The sequence below is a fragment of the Tachypleus tridentatus genome, chromosome 7 (genome assembly GCF_004210375.1).
Source record: "Tachypleus tridentatus isolate NWPU-2018 chromosome 7, ASM421037v1, whole genome shotgun sequence".
Lineage (NCBI taxonomy): Eukaryota > Metazoa > Arthropoda > Merostomata > Xiphosura > Limulidae > Tachypleus > Tachypleus tridentatus.
The window spans coordinates 46474217-46492688 of record NC_134831.1 but is presented as its reverse complement, the minus strand read 5'-3'; the positions used below and the strand labels follow the sequence as shown (position 1 = coordinate 46492688).

General features: G+C 30.5%; 1 protein-coding gene across 1 annotated transcript; it reads left to right on the top strand.

Annotated features, from left to right (window-relative positions):
* The first annotated feature begins 569 nt into the window (after positions 1–569).
* Positions 570–15631, top strand: LOC143257668 (uncharacterized). The gene is made up of 6 exons (XM_076516709.1): positions 570–693; positions 2336–2462; positions 3693–3820; positions 4769–4895; positions 6251–6373; positions 15578–15631. Exons 1-6 carry the CDS (start codon positions 668–670, stop codon positions 15629–15631), a joined length of 585 nt encoding a protein of 194 aa, XP_076372824.1. The 5' UTR covers positions 570–667.
* Positions 15632–18472: the final 2841 nt, after the last annotated feature.

Genomic DNA, 18472 nt, shown 5'->3' with positions numbered 1-18472 from the left:
CAATTAAGACTAAATATTCAGTACACTTTTTTACAGTTGCAGTTGTATTATGTGATTAGGTAAGTGCTGTATATCATAGAATTGCATAACTATGGATAATATTTTCCTTAATTTCGTTAAAACTATAAAGTACTTCTTTTATTCGTATAAATAAATAGCAGAATGGAGGTTCGACCGTTGGTGACAGTTGCTGGATGTTTCCTGATTGATCTGGCACTCGGTACAATACTAACATTTGGAAACATTATTCCTTACATAACTTCTTATCTGAAACAAAGAGTCAAGAAGGACACAACATATGAAGAATTGTTTGTTTGTTTTGTAATTTCGCACAAAGCTACTCGAGGGCTATCTGTGCTAGCCGTCCCTAATTTAGCAGTGTAAGACTAGAGGGAAGGCAGCTAGTCATCACCACCCACCGCCAACTCTTGGGCTACTCTTTACCAACGAATAGTGGGATTGACCGTCACATTATACACCCCCACGGCTGGGAGGGCGAGCATGTTTGGCGCGACCCTCGGATTACGAGTCGCACGCCTTACGCGCTAGGCCATGCCGGGCCCCAACATATGAAGAAACAAGCTGGATTTTCTATGCATTTATCTCTACATGTTCATTGTTTTACTTTGGAGGCAAACTAGGTTCTCTCATTGGACGTCGCTGGAGCATGATTATTGGTTCTTGTGTTTTTTGGTAAGATGTATGATTGTATTTATATGTAATAATAATAATGACTGATAGAAACAATGGCAACAGGTCTGTTTAATTCATGTATGTCAATAGTTATAATATATAATGACATATACAGATGTAATTAACAAAACTCGGTAAGTTTTGTAATAATATAGAGACGTCGTTAGAAATTTCATTCAAAGAAAACGACACCTTTTTACTGAAATAGAAGGTATACTAAAAAACTGTTTGGGTTTTATGAAGTGAAAATTAATCGTCACTTTTAATCTATTTTAGTGTTCTGGTAAATGAATTTAAGTTCTACGCTCTTCTATTTTTAGTTTATGTTCATTGTGCAATAGAAAATTTTGCTGTGGTTTTGTTTACTGTTCGTTTGAAGATCCTTTCAAAATTTAGTTCAACTATGTAGTTTCGTCGTATTGAAATATTAACTCACATTTTATTTAGTGCACATTGAATTTCAATTTTCACGTATTATTAAATTAACACGCTTGCTTATTTCATTAAAATAATCAATAGCACTGATATTATGTTGCATTGGTAGTAGCAATCCTTGTAAGGCAATATTTATTAACTGAAATTTGGATTATTTATACATTTTATATCCCAATTACAAGAATGTTTTTCTCCGATTTCATATTTTCTCAAAATTTAAGAAATTCAGTGAATATTGAGTTTATTTAAAGCATAGTTACAAAAGTTATTTACTGATAAAAGAGAGAATTATTGTTGTTGTTGTTGTTTTGCTACTCATTACTCAATCAAGTAGTACGTTGATAAGTTTTTCCTACATTCGTTTCAGAGCCCTTGCTGAGAAATTAAAGTATTTGAAAATAGGCATGAAAATGAGCGTGGGTAGAGTAAACGTTTATTTAAGAAACATATTAACTTGTTATCATTAAATGAATTGAAATTAGCATTTTCTCTCAAATAATACCAATAAACCGACTGAGTAACAAAACATGTTTCTGTAGTGTATTTCTGATAATATAATGTTTGTTCAATTCTGAAGATGAAAACACGATGGAAGACAGGAAATTTATTGAAAGTATGGAATATAACAAAATAGCAAGACGTAATGTGAGGACTTTGTAACTCTCTGAAGAGCAAGCACAAATAAAATACTAGTTAATTTGTAATGATAACAATTTTACCACAAGAAGAGCACCAGAAATAGCACGTAACAGTTTACTAAAGTAGATCAATAAATCCTGCAGAAACGATTTTTTGTTTGTTTCATGTAATGCTACTAAATGTCTTAAGAGATATTTCCATTATTAAATGCATTAACAACAGTTAGTTTGAGCACAAAAACAAAGATGACGTTGCGATATATGATTATGAAATATGTTGGTATTATGTAGGAAGATAAGAAATGATTGCGCTATAAGTGTACAACAAAAATATACTATATAGATAAAGGAACAGAAATTATCCAAAATAATGATACTGTATTGGAAAAACAATATTATAATGTAAGAAACTGGAATAGGAGAGATGGTAATACTGTTTTTAGATTTGAAAGACAGCTCTACATAGAATACATACTTTTTGTTAATGTGAAAGTCATGTGTGTGTAACTCTCGTAGTTCTCGTACTGTCGTAATTATTCAAGTTAAATGAAAACATTTTTTTCTGTAAGTTTTGGGATAGCAGGAACGTACTGGAGTATACAACACAGCCTCGTAACAACCATAATTACTTATGGAGTAATTGATACTTTGGGATTTGTCTGTTGTTTTGGCCACCCAGTGGTTACTGCTGTCGAGGTGAGCACAGTTGTTTCGAAAATATTCCAGTTAGAAATGTTTAAAAAACAGATAATTTCACATTCCATTTGTTTAAAAATATCATTTAACTATTTTATTTCTATTGATATAAAGCAACATTCATATATGTATATACATTTATATATCCATGTCAACGTCCAAAGCTAATCTACAATAGTAATACACGATAAGTTAAGTCTTCGAATTGTATTAATTCTTGAATTCATCATACTTGTATCAACTCTTATGAGAAGGGTATCGATAATTATTCCGCTGGGAATCTAAACTCTGTATGTGTCACTTCACGTTACGATTCATTTCTGAAAATAGGAGATGTCATAAAAGCGAAAATGCATTTATCTAGATACAATAGTTATAGTATTGTCTGTTCATTGAGGTTTTAATAATGCTGTTGAAAGAAGGCCATGATGGGGATAGCGTGAAAGTTTATAACTGTATAAGTGTAATCTTATAAATTAATAAATGAAGAAATATTTTTCCACTTTTTATGTCTATATTTCATTTTGTACTTCAAGTACATAGACTAACAACTATATAAGGTTATAATTCAATATGTTTTAAGAGACATTTTGGCTCGTGATGTTACCAAGTTGGTTTTTCTACATATTAGTTGTAAATCTAATTAATGTTTACCTCTGGCAGAGCACTATGTCTGCGGACTTACAAGCTAAAAAAACAGGTTTCGATACCCTTTGGTGGCTGAACACAAATAGCCAATTGCGTAGATTGGTGCTTAATTTAAAATAACAACAACAACTAGTAGATTGCTAACAACTATTATTATGTATATACGTGACGAATATATTTCATGAATGATTTTTATTTTGGTTCATTCACAATGGAATTTACTGACATTTGACTGCCTTCAGTATTTGTTTTCTGCCTTTTCGTTTATGAAATTTGATTTCGCAAAAAAAATATTTTTGAAGTCAGATTAACGGAGTGATGATAGTGGCATGCTCGTTTACGTGGAACTATCACTGATGATTAGAGGTGGTTTCGCTTTTTTTTTCTTATACATTTCTGAATAGTCCCGTAAATCTATAATGAAATGGATGTGTATAGTGATGCAAATACATATCGTTGCCACTAGTAACCAGATAATATATACAGTTCACACAATACCTTTCTTAACTTAAAAAGTGATATCACATTTAGCTTAATTATTTCAAAAGAAACACCACAAAATAAATTAACTTTTTTTCACAGTTATTTCCCAACAAGAAAGGCTTTGTGACAGGGCCAGTTGCCTCAGGGTTTGCGGTAACTCCTCTCTTTATGAATAGTGTTCAGACATTCCTTGTGAACCCTAATAATCTCCAACCTGCTTCTGATGGGTAAGTAACAAATTTCTGTAATCTTTTGTACAGATAAAACAGAGACTACTAGTTTCAGTTTTGTAGTACCCTAGTTTACTTTTTCCTCAAAATAATCAAAATTCTGACTATTTGTATTTTAACTGTTATTTTTTTCACTGTAGAAGTCCCAAATATTTAGAACATTTCGGTAGAAAATTATAAACTTTGTAAAATCATGCTATAATTGAACTCTTACTTATATGACACTGAAAAAATAATTAATGCGCGAGGTGCAAACCCCAACTTCGTGAAATCTTTACTGCGTGTTCATCTAGATTTGCAATCGAAGTCACAATTATCCCGTATCGACTCCGTTTCTCACAACGTAGAACATTATTTTTCTTCATTCGCACGTGTTTGTCTTTTAAATTATATATAAATGTAACAACTTTTCTTGTTCTAAGACAACCTTTCATTAATCAACTTAAATAACTGCCGTCTAGGGTACGGGTAAGGCAACTAGTCTGATATAATCGACCAGTTTCTGCATATTGTTGTTTGAAATCATTATTAATTACTTTTATCTTAAAATATTTACAATGTCTTCAAAGGGTTATATGCCATAGATCGTTCCTTCATTAAATTTAGAAATATGAAATGTTAATTGTTGAAAGAAGGTGAATGAAATTTTAAATACCAGGCTGGAGCAAGGTATTCGAAAGACACAAATATTGTATTACATCAGGAATTGTAGCTATAATTTATACATGAGTTTTCTTATTAGTTTTGTGTGTTGATTTCATTTTTATAGTTACACATAAAGCTACACCTTGGACTATCTGTATTGTCGAAACCTACTTTCTAACCTTACAAATAAGTCTGCGTTGAGTGGAGTGGTACTGTTCAATCTCATCAGTGTAGTATTAAGTTAATTCTTTCATCATCTTAGTTTTTTTATTAACAAGTAATCGTTCAGCATTCTTTCAGATATTTTTACAACGATGAAATTATTGAAAGTGTTCCTGCTTTGTTTCTGATAATGGCAAGCATCACTGGCGGCATTCTACTGATTGGGTTACTCATGTATGAAGAATTACCACAAGAATTAAAACAGGTTAGAGGCGTCTGAATTAAACAGTTTGTTAAAGGAACTTTAGATTTCAAAGCAAATCTTTATTATAGGATATGAAGAATTCCGACTTATTTACTAGTGACAGTTTTTGTGAAGTGAGCTAGGAATCTTTTAATTCTGAAAAGTAAAATTTCTGTGGACGTATGTTAAATTCCAACAAAATTATAAAAATTATTCAGTTTCATCCACATATATTAAATCGCTGGAGATATATCCTTTTAATGCTCTAAAATCCTCTGTTTACCTTCTGCTCGGTTTCCTGTTAGTTACATAATGAATAGAAATATAGATGAGTTGTTTGTAAGATAAGTAAGGCCTCATTAAACCCAAACGCGGCAGTAAAACAATTTTGGTTATTTCCATAACGTTTTTAAATGCTTCATTATTCCCAGCAATACTTTGTGAAAATGAGCGTAAGTTTTATGGATTATTTATATGTGCCATCACTCTTCGTGTTCTAGATATGTTTCATTAATTAAGTGGTACCTGTTTTCTTCTTGATTCTTTAGTATTTAAGATTCTATTCTTAGAAAAAATAATTAGTGTTACTGCGTGTTTCTGAAGAAGTTTTGGCATATGTGAACCGAAGCTGTTTAAACTAATATATTGTAACGTTGGTGGATTAAATTTTCATGTAAGAGGATCAGCAAGGGTTTAATATTAACGAAATGAAGTGTTTTTTAAAGAAAATAGACTTTAGTAAAATAATAACTTATTCAGTTAATTAAAGAAAGAAAAGTTGGTACCACTATTTTCCATTATATTGTATTGTCAGTTTCTATTAATACAGAACAACTGTATTGATATATCTAATCCAAGAAGAAACAGTATCCACTGAACTGACATGTATGTGCAAAACGTCAAGGCATTCGTGCATTAAAGAATCAAGTACAAACACTCTGGACTCTAGAACAACAATAAATATTGAAAACTATCTACATCATTGGATGAAACTCCAGCCAATTCCATCGCTGATGACGAACAACTGTACAGAAATAAAGTACCTGAACTTCGTGTGACACCTGCAGAAGCTCTGAAAATGAAAGAATTTTATCTTCTATCAATAGTTTGTATGTGCTCATATTACACATTTACATTTGTGAGTGTTTTTTATAAGGTAAGTAGCATCTGCAACTTTCAACTACTGTGACTAAGATTAACCTTTAAAAACTCTGCATGCAACTACTGAGTGCAGTTTTCTAACCTTGTATAAAATAAGGAGAATTTATGTTTAGAAACTAAGTAACAACTCCAGATCTGTGTTAAAAAAATCTAGCCTGAGTGATGAAAGAAATTTTGCTTTTTCATCTCAAAATTACTTTCTTACTGTTTTTCAGACATATGGACAGACATTTATAGGAGACGACACGTTTCTATCTATCGTTGGTTCTGTAGCTGGAGCTGTTCATGCTCTCAGCCGGGTGACTGTGGGTTTAATTCAAGACAAAATATCTCACAAGGTAAAAATGTGTAAAAGGAAGTAATTGAACTTATGTTGTTATTAAAAAATTATAAAGATAATATTTGTTGTGTTAAATGTATAAAATCTTCATGGTCAAACAGTAAAATAGAGAGTTTATAATAATAAAACTTTTGTCTGAGCTCTGCCGTATAACAACATAGTCCTTTCTATCTTCATGTATTATTCTCATATATCATATACAAACATTGCCATGAATGTTTTGAAATCTAATGTTTCAAAAGTGTTTATTTCACTGTATTTATAACATGTCTTTTATCGGAATTTGCAGAAAATCCTGGTTTATCACAATTTGATAAACTCTAAGTTAATGCAATATCATGCATTATAAAGTTGCTGATGAATAAACTTGTTTTTTTGTGATTATCATCTGAAAGGAAACGACTTCTGTTCTACGATATCATCGAAAAGAAAATATAATCCGAGAATTCTGTTTAAAAATAGTTATGTAAAGATTTTCTATTCTTCAGACAAATATTGAACATAATGTCAAAAAAAATTATTATATCTAACATACCAGCTAAATACTATGTATTTTGAAGAATGTTTAGTTAACATTTAAGAGTTAATTTTAATTAAGTGATTTAGACACTAAAGCTCGATACAATAGTGTATATATATTTTCAAATGTTATTTACTCACACACATTTCTATATTAATAAAGTTAACTCAGAATCATTTAGAACAAAAGCTACTATCTTACATTTCTGTAGAATTTACAAATCACGTTTGTTAATTATTAACTGTTATCCAATATAAAATATATTTACTACTGTTAGTTATTTATACAGATTGCAGGGAATTGTATCTTTTATTATTGCGTGTTCCCAAAAATGAAAGACTAGACTACATAAAGCGGGAGAGTATATTATATGTATGAGTATTTGAAAGGCCTTTTATTCACACAGTAAGTATTTGTTTACGAAGGAATTTCAGAATTATAAAAAACTGGTATAAGTAGTTTATACATGTAAATTACATGTTTAAAACAAACAAAACAATTTTTTTGTTGTTAATTCAAAACAAACCAAACCATTAAATGATTTTTTTTAAATTTATTTGTCATAATCTTAAGTATTACATAATTTTACCAATTATTAATAATGAAATGCATTTCCTCAAAAAATCCAAGAAAACTCATAGTGGCATTAGAGGCTCTTGCCTGTTAATGGGTCTTATGATGTCTGTAATTTAACTTCATACAAAACAAAGAAAAATATGTTTGCTTGTCTTAGAGCAAAGCCATATTGGGCTATTTGCTATCTCCACTTTGGGAAATTGAACACAGAATTTTAGTATTGGAAGTCTGTAAACTTGGACTGTTCTAAAAAGGACCAACCTTTAATGTGACTGTTCCATCTAATTTGGAGCCAGGAATTCTGTTATAGTGTTCAAAACATCTTCATCTCTGAATATTACAAATATTGTGTGGTTGACATATTATTATACGTTCTTATCTACTTTCATTGATAAAACACTATTGATGTTGACATCTAATTTATTAAACGTTAGGGACAATTAGTGAGATTGTGTAACTATTGGAATAATATGTGTTTGGATTAAACTACCTCTTCTCTGTAAATTAAGTGTTCTGCCTGTTATGTCAGTGCATTAAATTTACCAAAAATTGAATAAGACATTCTCGTCATTCGAGAAACGAGTGCAATGGAACGTATTTTTATTATCTTATCATTGTATTCAAATTTTCAGAAACCAACTAGTTGTTAGCTATATCTAGAACGTTTGTAAAGATAAATAGAAATAAGGTTCTGCTGGTGTTTGAAAACAATCTGGTATTTAATATATTTAAGTTTTAGCTTACTACTACCGCTTATTACCAGCGCTGATAGACTCAGTAAATTTCATGTCGTGGAATCTTTTAAAAGTCGTAAGAATCTTATTAGGTAAAAGCCTTAATATTATGTTGTCTAATCAATCTTTCCTTAACATGTTTGAAGCACCTAGGAGGAGGTATATTCGTGTCAGTCCCATGTTAATTGTTTACTAATGAGAATGGCTTCAATCGCCACATGAAGCTGTGTCTACGGACAATCTTACTGTTTCCTACAGTAGTGTGGCTCCCATAAGAGAAGTGACAAATTCCAAACGTGTAGAAAAAAAGGTGTGTTCATTAACAATTATTCAATCGCCCTAGTGTAGCTTTGAGTGAAATTCAAAAGAATGAACAAACAAACGGAATACTAAGTATAATTTTAACATATAAATATAGCAAGAGATTCGGTCAGCTCAGGTAAGTTAGAAGACAACAAATGATACGTTACTTGGAAATACATAAAGACACTGTAAATTATTTTTAGAGATATTGATTTAACTAATTGTATAATTTATCAATATAATACTGGGTTTAATTAATTTAACAGTAACAGTGGTATTATGGAGAAAGATTGATGGTGAATAATTATATTATTGGTCACCCAGACATCTTTCAAAACTTAAAATAAAATAAACTTTACTCACAAAAATCGTTACATGTCAATTTTCAAAATACTTTAAGAAAAGTTTTTTTTTCTTTTTATTTATTAGCGATTGCTTACAAAATGTTAACTCTTATAATTTCCAGACAATATTTCAACTTATGGTACAACTTATATATTTTATTTTATCATCATATCAATGCCTAAGAAACATTCAGGCAAAATAGAGAATATTTTACATAAAGCCACGATACTTAGTTTAGAATAAATTGTTCATCACCGTAAACAATGAAAATTATTTGAAATATGTTGTATAAGTTCACATGAGATGTGTATACTTTTGTTTTACAAAGCAATATTTTGAATACATTGTTTGAAGTCAATATACCAACCAAACGTGTTTAATTTAAATACGCATCAAAGTTCTAAAGTAACAAAAATATGCTAGTGAGTAAATATTTGTGTAGGTGGGTTAAGTATCGTATGGCAACTTCTTTTTTAAGATTGTATCTTTAAATAGATGCCAAATATAAAATTAATATGTATAGATATAGCATTATGTTTAGAAAACACCTTCATATTAAAACTAAAAGCAAGCAGTATTGTTAATATCCATTCACAAAGTTCACTTTTTTAGTTTTTCTTCGGTAGAAATATATTTGGCTGTTAGAGTTTACGTAATCTGTAGACTTTCGTTTTCAGGAAGACTTGACTTGAACTATGAAGGCTGATGATGCACATCATTGGACTTCAATAACAAACATACTGTAACAATTGATCAAACTGTATCCTGCTTTTAACATTAACTAAACATTTAACTATCATGTATTACATTATATCTTATTGTAAACAAAGTTTTATATTAAAGAAAAAACAAGATGAGGTTTTTTTTAAAACTGTCTCAAAAATACCAATTTGATTTTAACTATTTTAGACAATTGAACGTGAAAACACAATCATCAAGGGATATTATGGATGCAACAAAAAGCAGTAGATGAATCCCACTTATATCAGTTATCTTCCCTTGCAGTTAAACAGGGCACACAGAAACCCACAACACTTAAGATTCTGAAATCATTTGTTGTTGAATTGAGGGATGAAAAAATACGAGAAAAAAAAAACCCTTGGTTTAATGATATTATAATTAGTAAATAGAAATTTCATGTTTTATTTTCCTTATTTAAAACAAAACGAATTTAATAGTAATAGGGAAACTGGAATTTTTGTTTTCTGGAATAAGGACGATGCTATTCATTCCAACAACCAAATCAGACACGAATCAATGATAGTTTAATTTAAGTTAAATGTTTTAGAATTTTTTATATGTGAACGTGGAAATTTTAGTGTTTTATTTTAAAAAGTTCCACGATGTTTCTTAACAACAGAATAAAACAATATGATTATCAAACCAGAGTTATAGAACATATTTTTTTATCATAAATCTTCAAGCCAGAGTTCTAAATTAAACGGTTTTGTTTTACAAAGAAGAGTCATGAGATGGGGTTTCTTTGTTGTTGTTTTTTTAAATTTCGCTTACAGCTACACGAGAGTTATCTGTGCTAGCAGTCCCTAATTTAGCAGTGCAAGACTATAGGTAAGATAGCTAGTCATTAACAACGACCGTCGTCTCATGGGCTTTGTTTTTACGAACAAATAGATTGAATTGATCGTTAATATATAACTTCCCCACCGCTGAAAGGATAAGCATACTTGGTGTGACAGGGATTTGAGCCCTCGGATCCCAAGATTACGAAGAAATTGCCCTAACCACCTGACCATGCCAAGCCTTCAAAATAGTGCTAAAATTTTTTGATAAAGCAAAATAAAATTAGATGTAGAAAGAAAAAGCAAAATTAGAGATTCTTACTTATACAAATTAAATGTAATTTGTTACTGCAAGTGTATACATTACATATGTACAAAACATAAGTGTATGCATTACGTACAAAACAATAAGAAGTGTATACGTTTTTATATTTATATGCGTAATGTTAAATTAGTGTAGAAATAAGACTACAAAACGAAACGATATAGAATATATTTTATTTAATTTAGTATAAAAATCGTACAAATTAATATAAAGATTAGACAATTATATTTTCCAAGATATAAAACCTAATAAATGTTCAAATGTTCGATCTTAAACTTTATTATCATTATTTTAACATTACTGATATATTATTGTAATTTATAACAAATTTTACAATATCTGAGTAATTGCAAAGTAACATGCTTATAACAGAAGAGTGCGGTATCGTACTATTAAAAGGTAGTATACCATAAATTATAAAAGCAAAATAATTTTTTTATAAATATATATATGTATATTGATATCCTTAGCAATAGTTTTAATTTATAAATTTAAATAATGTGCTTTGGTATTAGATGTTGAAGTATTTTCAGTTTCTAACTCTGCTGGATAAAGAGTGTTAATTACATTGTTTATTAGAGAATTATTTATACTAATTAAATCATCTATATATCTGTAAGTTAAGATAAAAATGTTTGAATTTGTGTAGGTTTAAATAAATCTATTGTCATAGTATTAAAGATATAGATTTGCTGTACAAGTAGAAAAATTAACTCCCATTGGGACTATTACTTCTTTAAAAACTTGTTATTAAAAATATATAATTATTGTAGATACATAAACTTAACATATCTTTTATGTTTTTGTAGCTTAATCTTTCTTCCTGCAGTTTAATAACAGTATAACAGAACTTTTGATGAATTTAAAACAAAGATTAAATATTTTAATGGAGTTGTGATGTAGAGTGTTGTAAAATCAAATGTTTGAATATTATTTATTTGTTCACAATTTCGTAGATAATTTAAAATGAGTTGGATATTTTTTATTATCCAAAAAGGTAAGTTTTTATATTATTAACACTTTTGTTTTTAATTTTAACAAGTAAAATATCAAGTAATTTGTTTAATGGTATAGCCCAGCGTGGCCAGGTGGGTTAAGGCACGCGACTCGTAATCTGAATTTCGCGGGCTCCAATCCGTGTCGCTCCAAATATGCTCGTCCTTTCATCTGCGATGGCGTTATAATGTGACTGTCACTCCCAATGTTCGTTGGTAACAGAGAAGCCCAAGATTTGGCGGTGGATGGTGATGACTTGTTGCCATCTCTCTAGTCTTACACAACAAATTAGGGACGGATAGCACAGAGAACCGTCGTGTAGTTTTGCATTAAATTCATAAAGAAACATTCGAAAAATGGCCGTTTGTTTAGTAATTGTTTTTAATGAATTAGAAATAAATCTAAATATAATTGTAGATTTTGAATTTAGGAATAGCATAAACAAAAGATAAATCAACTTAATAATTTGATTATACTAAAGTTTATTATAAACCTTAATGTGATTGATAATTACTGTATCTTTTGATTGGTTAATAGTTTAATTTTTTTGTTCTATTGATTTCTTTTATCATAATGTTTAAAACCTTTTATAAATGATACCAATATTACAATTAGCCTTATCAATGAGAATTTTCTTGCATTTCTTGAATTTTATTTTTTTAACAGATGAATTCATAAATCTGTAAAGTATTTCTTTAATTTTGTAAAAGATCGTTTACTTTCACTCCCCAGTGGCTCAGCGGTATGTCTGCTGACTCACAACGTTAAATCCGGGTTCCGATATCCGTGGTGGGCAGAGCACAGATAGCCCAGCGTGCAGCTTTGTGTTTAATTCGCAGAACAGTTAAATTTTAACCTTTGAACTAACTACAACTTCCTTTACATAAACCATCTCGGTGGATAAAATGTAATATTGTTTCGTTTTAAAATATATTCATCACTATTGTTTTCAATAGATTTTATAATATTATTCTTATCACATTTTGTGGCTATTGTGTATTTAGATAATTTTTGAGTATTTCATGTAATATTTTATTTTTTTAAATTTTCAAAATACAAGCAATAATATGTTTGTGTAAAGTATCAAAAAATAAAAGATGTTCACATTCACAAGGTAAGTTATTAACTTCATCTACATTTAAATTAGTTTTAAAAACTTTAATAATAGATTTTATGACCAAAAACAAATTGAAAGGATCCCAAGGTACCAGCTGTAATGTGGGATATAAAAGGTGTTCTTGGTTCTCGAGATAACTGCAGAAGTATGAACAACATTGCAGTGGAGATACATTGGCTATCACTCCACATTATATAGTGGTGGACCAGTTGAAACTTCGTATTTATTACTGATGGTAGGCTTTAATTTTTACAATAAAAGATATTACTTTTTATAGTTTAATCAATAATTTTTTGAAATCTGTAACTCACTGAATTCTTTGCGCCTAAAATTAATTAGCAAATATGAATGTTTAATTTATGGTTTCTCTTTTTTCTAAACTTAATAAACCACTGACTTTTAAAAGATATTTTATAATATATACAAATACATGTTTTGTATTATCGCGTCCAAAATCAAAAACTTATCATTAATGTTCTTATTTTGTTAAGATTAAGTTTATAAATCTTTTTACAAATTAATTAAAGTACCCTAGTACTGGTATAAAAAGTCTTATACAAATTACAACAAAATTCTGATAAATAAACACATTTTATTTATTATTTTCTTTGCCTCTATTTTTCTTACTTTTATGAAAACAGTCATCTATAAACAAAAATTAACAATACAATAATTATTACTTAAATTCAAAGCATAGAGTGATTAAAATATTGGTTCAATTTATAAGGATATATTGTTTTCAATTTCGAAATGTTGAAGTCTGTTGGTGTCTTCATTAACAATTTCTTACATACTTATCTTAACAGAGGTAAAAAGAGTGAATTAAAAAAATTCTATAGAATTTATTAAATTATTTTTAACTTGAGATTTATGGAAAAGGTTTGAATTTGATTCACCTGTACAGACACGCACAATGCTTGTTAACATGCTGTTGGCAACCTTTAGCTCTAGACATAAATGTGTGTATAGCAGTGGAGATAATAACAGCAGAACAAAAGATTATGTGAAAAATTAAAATTGCAAGTGCAAATAATAAATTTTAAGTGCTGGAAAACTGATTTTGGTTTAACAAAACTAGAAAATCAGTTCAAAGAACTTCCGTATACCGACACTGATTATTCCCATGCTATTAACATTTAGATACTTTTCGGGGTATGGAAATTATAAAAAGTCATAGTTTAAAGCAAAGGAGAATATGATATATGTTAGTCACCTGAGATCTGCCATCTCAGGTGCTGACGAGGTCTCTCCTCCAACACTAGTAATAGTTAATACGTTTAAAGTTTTCTGATGCATTAAGCAGTCAGTGAAATTACTTTTTTATTTGTATCATCAAAGTAAAACACTAAACAAGAGTATGTTAATGTTAAATATCTTGTGGAAAGGAAACGCAAAGTATAACATACTTTAGACGAATCTTTGTATAAATCAAATCAACTATGAAAAATAAACAAAAACTTAAGAGACAGATAAAACACAGTCATGGTATATCCTGATGTATTCCCATGTTTTGTTTTATCAAATACTCTTTATGTATTAATATTTTCTTTCAGCGAATAAATAATTGAACTATTTTCAGATATTTTGCTGTGATGTTCTCGACATATCTGCGATTTCTTTCTGAAATTTAGAAAAGTCAGAATGAAAAATAAATTATAAAATACGTATACCCCCCATAAATCAACGGTTACTCTGTGAGCTTAAGACGCTGAAAACCGGATTTTGATATTCGTGGTTGCAGTGCTGGATTAAAGTGGAGTTCTGGTAATATTTTGGAATAATGATACAAATAATTAACTCTTGCCTCTATTCTTCTAGATTTACGAACCGCAATTACGTTACTTGAGTTCATTCATCGTGTACTGATGGTGGTCATAGGGTGGCTAATCTAATTCATTTTTAAGATATCACAAAAGTTTCAACCCAGTTACAAATGAAATAAATGAAATGCCAAATAATACCCGATAGAGTATCATGCAATCTTATAATTTGTTTTTATCACTACAGAAAACTTTTCAACACTAAATGTTTGTTTTTAGCAGTATCTATTTGTGTATTACTATAAAACGTTATGTAAAGTATAAAACATTATGTGGTTCTTTTCATTTTTATATGTCGTACTGATGTGAGTTTTTTACTTCCACTTGTCGTTTCCACGAAAGATAGAAATCATATTTTTTTCTGTGAAAACTACCCTCATGAATAAGTTTGAGATTCTCTATACAGTTTCAGACATTTCTAGTTATAAAGATTTCATTGTTGTTACAAAACAACGTTTCATGATTATTTATCTGTGATGTAGAAAATCTTTCAATTCTTTAATCGACTTTCCTCTGAACAACTTTTGTATTTGTCACGCTTAACCATTTTATGAACATCAGTCACAGAAAATACAATTTAAAATGATTACGGATATTTACACAAAAATTGATACCAAGGCAACTAATATGTGAGAGGAATTTGACAGTGTAGGTATATTTATATATACATAAATATATAACTGAGTCTCACATATCCTTCAATATCAGTGGACAGAGCTGCAAAATATTGAAACAAGAATAATTACTTGAAAAGTTGTAAAATTAATAACAACCTGGGCTGCATGTTTGTTTCTTAGAAAGTTTGATTTTTACATACTTAAACAATACACAATAATAACTTAGTACGGTTAAAAACCCATAAACTTAATTTACCTATTCATATATTGGTTAAAGTTGGAGTAGAATAATTTGAATAAGATCATTCATGTAATTTACAATTATACAGTATATGATGAATTCTCTTGGCTTTACGTGTGTGGGAGTTGAAGGTCGACGTTGAGCATAGCGGATATACCGTGAACCAGGGATATTTTGACTTTGTGCATTTACTTCAGTTTTACTAAAAAGACAAACCCTTAGTTCTTTTCAGGACTAGTAAAACGATGAGAAGCAGAGTGAAGAACAAGATCGTTACAAGATCCATCGGTGAAGCCATGACTAATGAAGAAATCATTGAAATGCTGATTAAAGCATTTGAAGGACCAGCCTCAGAAATTTTAAGCTCGTCTATAGACGAATCGGAAAGTGACAACTCGGATATAGGTTCAGAGGAAACAAACAGACAGACAAGAAAAGAAGGAGAACCAGCTCCAGACAAAAAAAGACTAAAAAAGAAAAAGGCCACGGTTTCAAATAACTCCACTAATTCTAATTCTAATAACTCGACTAACATTAAAACTAGTAACTCTACTAACTCTATCACTAATAGCTCTAAGAAACACGAAATTAAAAACAGAAACACTGACAACACTAAACGTATTCTTATTGTTTGAAACACTCACACACACGCTGATCCTCAATACAGAATCCCAACTCTGCTTATTGAAGGAATAAGCAACACAACACGCATCCTTCAGATTGTGAAACAACTGAAAACTTATTTCCCGGACATCCAATTTAAAGACATTTAACGACTTCCCAGCGGAAGAATCATGATCAAATGTACAGAACCACACGAATTTTTACACATTTTGGCCCACTGACCCAAGAATGCCTTCGGAGTTAAAGCCACGATCAACACACCCAAACACAACACTACTCAACTAACCGTAGTTATCAGAGGTTTCGATTTCGACATCGAAGATAACGAAATTACTGATGAACTAAAAACTCAGGGTAGTGACATTAAAAACAGAAAGCATAATTTCTTTCAGAACAAAACAAAAACACCACTCGTCAAAGTAACCATGAACACCAAAAACGTTCAAGATAAACTATCAAAAGACGGTTGCTTTTTATTTTTCAAAAAACGCACGACCGAACCGGAGAAACCACACCAAAAACCAATTTTACAATGCTACAAATTTCAAAGGTTCGGACACACCAAAGTCAATTGCACGGCCAAAGACAGATGTGCGAGATACAGTGGACCTAACAAGGTTGCTCAACGCCCCAATGAGCGAAACCAAGTGAAATGCGCCAACTGTCAAGGCCCACATGCAACCAGTTACAAAGGCTGCCCTAAATATACTCAAATACGTAGTTGAATTCTTTTTTAAAACCACAAACACCAACATACAACCTCTCAACACTCATATCACAAAACAACCATTTCTCCAAACACTAAGAGAATCACAGAGCACCAACACTACCACCCAAGCACGACAATACGCAGAAGTTACACGCACGAAAACAACACACACTTTCAACCCCACGGAACTCACTACAAATTTATTAGCAATGCTATTCGAATTAAGTGAATTCCTCACATTCTAATCCAGACACGAGTCACTCAATGCTCTCTGCAGACACTACTTTCACCTTCCCAATCTCAAACTACACCATTTATCGCTTAAAATTTATGCAAGGGAAGTAGCACATCACAATGATCCAACACATTCAAATTTTACACATCAACTGCCAAGTAAACCTTAAAGATAAAAGTTTAGAACATAAATAAACATATAAATGTCAACATTATCATAATTTCGGAAACACTTTGCGCAGAGAAACAAAACACCACAATCCTCGGATTCATTACACACAGTATACCCTACTCTGAAAACAGTAAAGGCATAATAGCTTACTTCAATATAGAAATATCACATCTAATCCCTGTAGAAGAATCTTTTAAATCAAGCATAAATGAAAATCATTTTTTGTAATATACATGTTAACAACCGGCTAATAATCCCAATACTAGCCATATATTATTCACATTCAAAAGACATCGACATTAACTTCTTACAGAAATGTGTTAACCGTAATCCAAAACCAATTATCATAGGGGATTTTAATTCCCCGCACATAGAATTAGAGGAAACAGAAAGGTCAATTATGAAAAACTTCATTTCTATAAACAACATTCGTTTAATAAACGACCACACACCTACACAATTTTCAGCATCTAAAGGTTCATACGACGTACTCTATTTCATCATAACTCCCGAGGACGCAGTAAACAGAATCTCTAACTTTAATGTACATGATGAAATCACCAGTGACCATTTCCTGCATGATTCACCCGCACCTCCTTACTTCGGCATACGTGACTCCCTCAGTGTACTCGTACACCAAAACAGATTGTCTCTCATTTAACGTCTCGCTAGATTCCTATCTACCCTGCTCAATTGAACATGCTAACAACTAAACAAAATTATACAACTATGTTAATAAAGTAACAGAAGCCATACACAAAGCCATTAGAAACACAATCCCTAAAACAAAGAAAAACACTCACATAATCAATGGACTCTAACACTCGAAATTCATGCACTAATAATCAAACGCAGGCAATTAAGAACACACTTCATAATACGTCATCCGACTATCAAAACACAGATCAACAGAACAAATGCAAAAATTAAACAAGTTAAAATAGCAAAAGAAATAAATTAGCAAAACTTTTGTAAAAGCTTGGAAAAAACCAAAATCAATCCAAAAGAATTTTGGAAAAAATTCAAGAGTATTTCTTCCAACAAAAACACAAATTACTTGTCACAACACATCACACAAAGATGGACTCGTAGAAAGCCGACTACTACCAATCCTCCTTCAGCGACTTAAATTCAGTCGACTTTAACACACAACACCAACAACATGCCAACAACTTCATAAACACAAAAATTAGAAAGATACTCAAGTTCAATCAACAGGAAAATTACCATCACAGAACTCAAAA

What these genes read in the sequence shown, in the direction of transcription:
- LOC143257668 (XM_076516709.1), top strand. Translation starts at nt 668, where the DNA reads ATGATTATTGGTTCTTGTGTTTTTTG. An exon ending in CTCCAACCTGCTTCTGATGG is followed by an intron (nt 3,821 to 4,768) that starts GTAAGTAACAAA and finishes GCATTCTTTCAG; the next exon opens with ATATTTTTACAACGATGAAA. An exon ending in TACCACAAGAATTAAAACAG is followed by an intron (nt 4,896 to 6,250) that starts GTTAGAGGCGTC and finishes ACTGTTTTTCAG; the next exon opens with ACATATGGACAGACATTTAT.